We start from the raw sequence: 11,091 nt of genomic DNA, 5'->3' as shown, positions 1-11,091 counted from the left end.
CAAAGCATATTATAAAATTAGCTATCACTATTAATAATGTAATAATATATTACTTTATATTTTTCCTCATAAATGTCACTTCGAACTGATATGAATATAAATAGTAAAGTGGACTTCCTATTATCAAGATAATTTATGGAATCAACACATGAAAATACCATCATTTCAAGCTTATATATATATATATATATATATATATATATATATATATATATAATCTTTTGTCTCTTCTGGATATCTTATTACTTTTTTTGCAGTCTTTTAGTATTTTTATTTTTGACTAACTTTAATATTTACTAAATATTTTAACTATAAAATTGATATTTGATCTAGCATAGGCTTGAGCATATATAAAAAGTATTATTATGACAAAATCATTCAATTCACTCAAAGGCATGACTTTCAATTGTCCATATATAAAAAATATTTTTATTTATATAAATTTTTTTAAAATTATTTTAAAAATATTTGTTTCAATTATAATTTTATACTTTTATCATTTGTTGAATAAAATTATTTACTAAATCTTTTTAAGAGCCAATCAATATACTCTTTTTATGACGAAATTTTTAGGATCTATTCCTGAATATCTAAATGTTAATAACATAAAATATCTTATTTATATCAATCATCTTAAACTTCTTATTGAAGAATTTTTTAGTTTAGTACAATAAACAAAGATCACTACTAATAAATAAAATATTATTTATATATAAGATCAATATAATAAATTTATTGATTGATCAATAGTATTTTTCTTAAATATGAAGGATGTAATAATATCAAAAAATTTTATATACCATTGTATAGAAGTTTGTTTAAGATGGATTTTTTAAATTTATATATTAAATTTTATATTTCTTTTTTTTATTAATCGTATAGGTTAAACTATATAAATATAGATCCCCATTCAGAAAACTTATTTTCACATTCATGTTACTCAAAATCATAATGAGCTAGTATTGTTATGATAATTTTTAATGAGATCATTTAAAAAAATAAAAAAATATTATAATTGATGTATTCTTTATAAGTAAAATTTTTGATCATATGTTTAGTTGTTATATCGTTCGATATTTCACTCTGAGTCATGTTTATGTAAAAAACTCTTTTATAATTATTGAATAATTTAATGAGTTCTCAAATACTATTTTGGTTCATTAATTTTAACTTTTCTTTTATTGCATCGTATCACTTTTCAAAATCATTACGTTCCTAAAAATAATAAGGGATCCCTTAGATTTTATATCATAATCTGTTTCTTATATATATATCATATAATTAACAAAAATGATATGTCTCCTTTTCTCTTGAGAGTTTATCAATATTAGTAGTGATATCAATATCACGTGTGAGTTTATCAATATTATTTTATTATTTATCCTCATCAATTCATTCGGTAATTTGAGGAACAACAATCTCTCAAATATAAACTAATAAAAGAGTATCAACTTATATCTCATTTATATCAAAATTAATCTTTTGAGATTTTTTACTTCAATTGATTTTATCATTGTTTTAGAAATTTTACATTACTAGATTTAATTATCCTCGTAATATGATTAAAATAATAAAATCTTTACCCCTTTGAATTTTTTTAGATAATTAATAAAATATTTAAAATAATCCTTAAACCTAATTTTTTTTATGTGATTTAAATATTTTTATCTTGTAATATAATCTCAAATATGAAAATATCTCAAGTTAAGTTTATTACTGGTCCACAACTCAAAAGGATTTTGAGTTGATATAATTGACTTATAAAGAACCTTACTCAATATATACATAATTATCCTTAAGTTTTCTCTCATTTTGATTCTAATATAAAAGAATAACCTATCAAGCTCCCATAATAATATGATTTTACTTTTCAACAATTTTATTCTACTATCGCACATATGATAAATCATATTAAGCATAAATATCTTATTATTATAGGAATCTAACAAAAGAATCAAAATTATATTCAGACTCATCATATTTATCAAAAAAAAATTTATCACCCGTTAGATTTAATAATTTTAACATTTCTATCTAATTATTTCTTGACTTCATTTATCTATACCTAAAGGTATCAATAACCTAAGACTTTATATGAATTAGATATATATAGTCATATTTCAATTGATTATCTACAAAGATTATAAAATCTCTCTCTACTAAAATATGAAATATGAAGGGACCCACAAATATAAGTATATATAATCTCAAAAAATTCATGAAACTACATTTCATTCTAATATTTGATTATAAGATTATTACAAATTTAATATTTAAATTAATTTTATATAGGCCATTATACATAATATAAAAGTTAAGTTTTATTGAATCATAAATATATTGAATTTATAACCACTAAAAGGAAAATAATATCTTAACAATTTTAAATAGTGAACTTAAAATTTATTAAATAAATAATCTCTATATATTCTAAAATTGTAAGAACATAACATATATCCTTAAAATTTATTAAGTGAATCATCTCTTGCACGATAAATATCAACTAGTATTGTTTTCACGATAAACATTTTATACTCTTTTAAATTTTATATTAAAATAAATTTCTATTATTGATAACCTAAGTTGAAGTATCAAAATCAACCCACCAAATATTAATATAAAATTTCTATGCCGTTTGATTTGAAACATATAGGTCAGAGTTATACATTTCTTTTTCAAGATAGAGATGGGAGTTACATAGAGATGGTTAACAATTCAAGATAGAGATGGGAGTTACATAGAACTTTTTCTAATAAAAATATCCTGAATGACTCGAACCACGCATGATCTGCCATCCGGTTTCTATCAAATCAGCATTTACTACGCGACTTCTTAAACCTTGTGCACCAGCACCCTATATGTTGTTGCAATGGGCAGCAAATAATTTACAACAATGTGAAGAATACCTCAAGTCTATGCACAACGGAGCCAAGAAGAGAAAACTGCTCCTACTAACCGAAGTTAAATAAACTGTGGGAGCCTAAAGGAACATTTTGTCAGACTCCAATGAATTCAACTGGGGGGTGATACCGCTGCATATGGCTGGAAAAGGGTGACGCAGGGGTTTGCGTCGTATTGCAATATATCCGCAGCTCGTTCGAACTCCTCCCTCAAGATTTTGATGCTGAACTTGTCAACCACACGACCGAGGTCGTGCGAGATATCGAATGGGTCCTCTATGCATATTAAATGTCGATCGTTCCCAATCCGTCTTGTCCAATCCTTTGCTTGCTTACTGCAAGTCAACCATTTGTTGTTAGAGAGAAGAAACAAAGCTAACTACTACATTAGAGCATTCTTTGAAGCACCACCAACTGCTTTCTAGAAAAGTCATAATTGATATTCTAACCAGCAATTTTCTAAAATGTAATAAAATGAGAATTGAATAGGTAAGTTGCAGAAATAAGATTTCAGAAGAAGCCAAAACAGAGATCTATTTGCTTATGGATTTAGCACATGGTATACACAGAAACAATTATCTGAAGTATCAATGATAAAGTTTGTACTTCTTAACTCAGTTACAGGTGCCAAACTATATTGATTAATAAATATCCCAGCAGAAGCACCAAAGATTCATGCAAATTTCTTAGCTTCATGTCACTGTTATCCAAAACAATCATCAAATCTTGTCTCATTTGACTATTTGTTAAGGCCAAACAATTGGAGAAAGGTTGAGTGGAGGAAAATAGTGAGCCAAAAAAAAAGGGAAATGGATAAGTAAGAACTTGTATTCTTACCCAAATAACTAAAGCCAATAAGATGTATAAAATTTTCTGACAAATAAAATTCTTTGCTAATTGTTAACATAAAAGTGCTGAAATCTACTCAATCTTTTCAGAATATCGAGTGGGAACTTTTGTATATGGCTAAGATATGACAATATTATTTTTTCCGCTTTCTGGTTATTGCATTCACATAATATAGATTATTTTCAGATATCCATAAAAGAAGCAATCTGCCTCTGGTGTGAGTCTTGGGGTACTGGTCGTGATATATGGATCAACTTTTGGACAGCCAAAAAACCATCTTTGCATGCACCTAAAAGTGGATATTGTCATGTACACAACTTAATAAAATTATGCACAGAAAAATGTAAGTTGGAATATCAGATCTAGCTTAAAAAAAACAAGAATTAGCTGCATAATTTGAAGATCACTGTATGATGGCAAAAGTGCAATGCATTCATGTTAGATACTACATGTCATGCTTGCATTAAACTACTAATTTACTCTTAAAGTGATAAGACATTACCTAATTATGCTTCCTGTGCGAATAGATATAACATCATTTGTGTAGTCATGATGATATGCCCAGTAATGGAAGAATGCCCATAGCAGCCGTGCAATACTTTCCTTATTCCTCACACCAAAAGCGCGTAGCCTTTCCACTTGATCAAAGTAAGTGCACTTAGTATTATCTATGGTAACAGTGTAAGTTGTATCCATTGCCTGTCAAATAGAGAAATAAGTTGCAAAGATATCACACTTAATATATCCTTGGAACATATTTAACAAGATTGCAATGGAACTAAATATTGCTATATTGTTCAGTTTTTGCATCATTTGATAGATCAGCAAGCAGACAATCTCATGATTTTGATAAGGCAATCAAGCTTCAAAATTTTTTATCTGAGACAAGTTTCAACACTTTGTTGGATTGGTATGATACAAGTATAGCAGGCAGTATAGGCATACCATCCGACACCACCGAAAAAATAAATAATAAAAATATGAATATCAACTAGTACAAAAATATGGTACGACATTAATCCCTTTTTTTTAATTTTGATGGCAATACTTCAGATTCCAAAAATGCATAATCATATCAATGATTGGATAACTAATTTTCAAGATGTTGATTGGTCATTGACTTGTCAAGAAAAGTTGCCTTTTTGTCCAATGAGTATTTGTCTCCCTCTATCTATTAAAATTGTATATTCACATGGAGATGTATATCTACATATATGTGTGTGTGTGGAGAGAGAAAGAGACCTTGGGTTGGGTTTTGAACAAATTAGCCAAATCTGTTAGGATTATAAACCTTAACACAGCTCCGACTTCAGCTGGGCATGCATTAACACTAACCTAAATCCCAATCCAGTATTTTACATATAACTCACCTTGTTTATTTTATTATGTACGACTAGAGTAATTCTATCCAACATAGCACCCTCACCGAAATAACCAACCCAAAGTACACCAAACCTGAAGTTGGTTGGATAAGGCTTCAAAGAAATTCCAAGCTTAGGCATCCAACTTCAGGTTTGGAAAAGTGTAACCAGTGTTGCGAAGTGTAAGTGCCCCTTGTGTTAAGGTTGGCCCAATCTGCCCAATCCGTTTAGAGTCACTGGACTACATTAAACAGATTTAATAACAAACAAAATTATCAAATGATAGGTCCAACTGATTTTTTTCATCGCACAGAAGGTAAGTTCACAAGATAATATATATTCCACTGACATATCACACCTCAAATTTCTTGAAGTTTCTATATTAGATTCTTTTGGACTCTTAGACACCTAACACCAATATAGCTTGCTCCAACACAAGCTGAATGACCAAAACCAGAAACTTAGCCTCTTGATATGAAATACTAGAAGTAATAGACCAGTCATATTAGTATCCTAACATTTTTCAGTTAAAATTTTAAGAAATTTTATGCCCAACTAAGTCATGCTGCAAGCTATATATGGTTTTAGCCTCATCAATTACCCATTTTCTTGCTAAGGTTAACAGCTTTAAATTGTCTGCTACCTCGGAGCATAACTCAACAAAATTTCAATTGTTAGCTATTACAACAGCCGGATTTGGCAAAGTTGCCACTTAAATAACCTTTCAGAATATCTGAAAAGTATTAATAATGGAGGTGGCTAACAGGATACACAATAACATATATTCACATAGATTCTCATTGTCAGCCGATAAACTGACTGGTGGCATATTAGAAAATTAAAAGAAGATATTGCATCCAAGTTGGACAAAAAGTAGGGCAATTTCATTTTTGTATCTATGTAGATATTAGAAAATTCATCTTAAAACACTGAATAAAGATCATGTACAGCTTAGCCTTCTGAGTCAAAAACTAATCATAAGTGCACTTTTCATGGATATATATAATGACTTGAATTATCACATAGCAAATATAAATCTTAAAAAACAATTGTTCATTATAGATCATACAATCCCATGGAGAAAACCAAGAGCCTACATACCTGTAAACATGGAAGAATTGCAGGTTTGCGAAGTTGTAGAAAGTGAATGCACATTAGCACATAGCTGGAAAGAAATCAAAATTCATAATCAACATCAGTATTAGGTCACTGCATGCCCAAAAACGAAAAAGGATTTCAAACATGTATGAGTGGTAATGAAACTCACGCATAACTAGAAAGTGTCCCTTGATATGTTTCATTGACACGGCGTGACCTGGCCCAGTGTTTCACGAGGAAAGCCAATTGTTGTAATCTTTTATCTATTTGTGCATAATCCTTCAGGAGCTTTGTGTTAACAACTGCTAAAAGATTATTCACACATATGTCACAAGAAAGTCCGGTAACTGGATCAATCAACTTCAGTATAGGGACCCTAGCATGAGTTAGTGCCTGCAACATTAAAAAACTTAACAAATCAACTTGAAATGCTCCAAATAATATAGAACAAACATTGTTTCATCATAGTTAGCACTAGGCCATGATCATATGTAAATTGTCTTCTTTTGTTTTTATTAACATCTTATTCTGACTCTTTAAAAAATGAGCTGATGGAGCCAAATACTTACCAGAGGAAAATGTTCCAAAAGAATAAAAAGAGCACACAGCATGAATAAAAATCAGCTATAAGAGAAAACATTATATTCTGTTCAACCTACGATGTTTCAATGTAGCAAATATTTAAACTGCTAATAAAAGTGATAAAAATTATGAAGAACAACAGGTTGTCATTACGTCATAATCCCATCATAAGAAAGAGAATAAGGCATCATTCTTTTTTGCAACTTTCTTGTGGCATCCTGTCACATTCTTTATGTAATACTCAAGATATCTTCCAAGACTAAAATTGTCAATTACTAGTAGATGTATTGACTAAAAAGTCAAAAGCCAGATCAGACCAAGCTCAAACCTGAGTCTATGCATAAGGTTAACCAAGCTATTAAATAGAACCAAACCAGCACTCTGACCAGGAACTGGACATATCCAGTCCAATAGATTATTTAAATTATGAAACCTACTCTTTCTCTTTGATCTAGAGGTTTCTTCCATGCAACACCTTGACTTGCTGCTAACACCAACTAAATTTGCAGTTGTGTTTGGACATGGAGACAGAAGCTGAAGGAGACAAAAAATAATCCAATTGTGTTTTGCACTTTTTTTCTCAAGGGTGGGTGACGCTAGCAACGACAGGTGCCATGTCATGCCAGCACATGCTAGCTAATGGTCAAAACTGAGATGCAGGCGACACTTTAATTCTAGAATCCATGGAATATTAAAATGTTTCTTATACTTTATCGCTTCTCTTTTACAGGCTTTCATATTGCACACTTCTTAGAAAAGAGTGCAAAAGAGAAATCCCTCAAATATATCTAAAGGTTTGAAGGAAAACTAAATGATACTCTATGTTTAGATGAACAAGGCCATCTTTTTTCAATGGACCCAGGGATAAGAGAAGAGAATAGGTGGTAGTTGTGATGGCTATGTCTATGAAAGCTAATTATTCAATAGAATATAACTGAATATGATTACACAATTAAGGGGCACATATCATTCACAAGGATAATGCTTTCTTAAGGATCCCAACACCCAGTTCACATGCTTTTACTAGGTAGCCGTAAAGCTCAGTAGTTCTTAGAGAGAGAATAAGCTCAAATTCTGCCATGCGATCTCTAAAATTGCAATGCAATGGCCATCATGTATGCAGTCTTGCAAAAGTATGCATCCTCAATGACAAATCACTTGGCTGGGTAACCCGTAACAGAAATGTCAACCTATAAGAGAAGTAGAAAATCTTCTCAAATCATTACACATGGGAATCAAGAAAAGTAAATAAAACATCAACTTTGCAATGCAAGACATGCACCTACACGAGACAGTTTTTCAGTGGAAAATATGCCATTTCATCAACCATTTATAAGAATTTAGGACGGATAGACATTTCAGTACAGAAAGTAGAAGCCAAATGTGACCCTCGCACTCAACCAAACAAAAGGGGAAAAACACAAAACTTAAAGATATAGCTTACTGATGTGAGCATAACTTGCACATTAAACAATTAGCCATCTGAATGCAATTCAGAGCAATTTGGAAATTTTATAAGAGAATTCATGCAGATTACCTGGACATTTTGCAGGTTACCAGACCGTAAAAGATCTGCTAACTTTAGCAAAATATCAGATTTGCTCAAGTCATGATCATCAATCGCTAGACAGACATCAATGTCACTCTTCAAGACTCCAAAAGAGTTAGCACATGATCCATAAAGGTGAAGCTTAGCATTTGGCCATTCTTTATTCACCAAATTCTGCAGTGATATTAAAAATTGCATCTGCTTGGCTTTTTCTTCTTCTGCAGGTACTAATGACTCAAAAATTGAAAGAAAACTGGAATTCAATGCCTCCATGTCATGGCGGCATCGGATTGCCCTTCTCTGAATCCTCATTCGTTGAGTTGATACATGATGCCCTCTAAAATGATCTGACCTAGAGTCCTGAACAAAAAAATTGCAAAATGTCATCGAGGTACTCAAAATACAGTAAGAAACAAAAAATAATTATTTTGTGTTAATTACTCACATAGGTCTAAAGGAAAAAAAACAAACCTCAGACCTACATATAGGGGTTTCAAAACCTTGGCTTTTCCAATAAGAATTTAGGAGGTGGAACATCACCAGTTTATCCAATAGTAGTTCCAGAAAAAAGCACTTAATTGTAAGTTTATTTCATTTCGAAAACACATAAAGGGATCTATGTTACATTAGCATCTTATCTCCCTTAAACCTAAAATTTTATGTAAAACATAAGAGATAAAGCAATGACAGGAGAAAAAAAGTTCGAAGGAAGATTTAGGAACAAAATATGAAAAAGAATGGTAATGCAAATATGTTTCCATCACAAGTAGATCTAGGGAGGTCTAATTACCAGAGTATGTCAGGGAACTGCTTAAAGCCAATGCCAACTAAAAAATTTACTCAATGCTTATTGATTAGATCAGCTAAGATATCCAGTAGGTGGACCACTAATTTGGTAATTCACTCTTAATAAACTTCAATGGGATTGAGTCCTTAGGTATATACAACCATCCCTTATAATATTTTTCTAGTGGTAGTGGAAAAAAAAGACACAGAAATTACAAGAGTAAAAAACTAAAATATTGTCTCTGTTGAGACAACCAGATTGGTTAGTGCGTTATTATATAAAATGATAGGTCTCAGGTTCGAATCTATGTATAAACATCATGCGTATCATTTAATGTAATAGAAATGTATTCTAATTAAAAAAACAAAAATATTGGGAACTGGAAATAAAGTCAAATTACAAATAATTTTATTCATGATCACATTATATTTAGGTTAAAAACTATATGATGATTATCCTTTGCACTGATGGCTTCTTTGAAATATATCCAGGCAACATATGAGTAAAAGGACCTGAATAAATTCCACATATAGTAATTTAACACCTGTGATTAACTGCTTCCGGTTTGAAATTATGATTTACCTTAGACAAAGTGCTCTTACACGTATAATAAATTGACAGACAAAGTTAACTGCTTCTAATTTAGAAGTATGATTTACCTTAGACCCCGAACTGCTTATATGTGTCATGACATTGTTGACTTCACGATCAACCTTCAACGTTGTAGAATTCATCTTTGATTCCCATAATTTATCCTCGTCACCTGAACCTTTGCTTTTGGTGTAAAAAGAAACGTGTGTACCCTGGTTTCTGATCTCCAGCTTGTGCATTCTATCTCCATTTTCTTCTTTGATAGCCTGACGCTCTGCGTCCTGATTAGATTCGTCGGTGTGGAACTGATGGCTCCTATGAATAGACCCAATGGATCTGTCAACCCGCGGCTTCCACTGAATCTCTCCGCCATCACTACTCCGACTCGTTGATTTCTTGCCATTCTGCAACTTCTGAAATCCTGGTGGGGGTCTCAAAGAACTCCGATCTTCTCTGCCCCGAGAGCTCGAAATATTCCTTCTTGGCGCCGTCTGATCCACGAGATTCCTATCATTGGGCGGGTGACCAAGAATTCCAACAAGATCGCTACTTGGAGGGGAGGCAGCAAGAGGATGGACGACGCCAGCGGAAACCCCTAATCTCTGTTGGTCAAGAGGAAAGAAGGGTTGATTACCTGGACCACGGGAGGAGCTGGCGGCATCACCGCCACCGAGAGGAAAGAATCCCGGCGGCGGAAACAGGGCCGGCGGCAGGCCTTGAGGCAAGGACAATGGAGGGGAGTGGAAGAGGAGGGGCGCCGAGAAGTGGCCAGGCGGCGGCGGAGTGGGGCGAGGGTCGCAGTCGATGGGCCCGACGGCAGCGACGGCGGGGTCGAACCATTGGTGGGGAAAGGAAGAGGAGGAGTGGGAGGCGGAGGGTCGGGAGGGTTGCGGGGGGTTTTGGAGGAGTTGGAGGAGGAAGGCGCCGTCCAGGGAGGGCGAAGAGTTGGAATTAACTCGACGGCCGGTGGTGGTATCCAAGGGGGAGGCAGCACCGCCACTGTCGGCCATCCGCTTTCGGCGCCCGCGGCGGAAGCGTTGGGGAGATCGGAGCTGGCGAAGACGATGCGACGGAAGTGTTTGCCTTCTGCTTTGCTCTCCCGTGTTCTCTCTCCACTGTGACGACCCAATTGGTTGAAGGGACCAACCGATGAATATATATATATATATATATATATATATATATATATATATATATATATATATATATATATATATATAAAATACTCTTTTGACGTTTTTTTGCCTTTGAAGAACTCTTCTTTTACAAATTTTAAATTTTTTTGTCCTTCCACTTGTTTTCCTATTTGGCTCCAAATGTATTTTTAAATAAAGTTCCAGAATTTTTTTTCTATTTTATATTTTTAAAACATAA

The 11,091-nt window shown here is 32.8% G+C and overlaps 1 protein-coding gene across 1 annotated transcript; it reads right to left on the bottom strand.

Annotated features, from left to right (window-relative positions):
- Positions 1–2,612: 2,612 nt before the first annotated feature.
- On the bottom strand, positions 2,613–10,852 carry LOC135627077 (UTP:RNA uridylyltransferase 1-like). The gene is made up of 6 exons (XM_065133036.1): positions 9,786–10,852; positions 8,328–8,699; positions 6,378–6,601; positions 6,212–6,275; positions 4,252–4,448; positions 2,613–3,235 (listed from the first exon to the last, which is right to left on the bottom strand). The coding sequence occupies exons 1-6, from the start codon at positions 10,725–10,727 to the stop codon at positions 3,013–3,015; spliced, it is 2,022 nt and encodes a 673-aa protein (XP_064989108.1). The 5' UTR covers positions 10,728–10,852; the 3' UTR covers positions 2,613–3,012.
- Between the last annotated feature and the right edge of the window lie 239 nt (positions 10,853–11,091).

Source organism: Musa acuminata, chromosome BXJ2-11, assembly GCF_036884655.1.
Source record: "Musa acuminata AAA Group cultivar baxijiao chromosome BXJ2-11, Cavendish_Baxijiao_AAA, whole genome shotgun sequence".
Taxonomy (NCBI): Eukaryota; Viridiplantae; Streptophyta; class Magnoliopsida; order Zingiberales; family Musaceae; genus Musa; species Musa acuminata.
The sequence above is the reverse complement of the archived record's forward strand: the minus strand, read 5'-3'. Positions and strand labels throughout refer to the sequence as shown.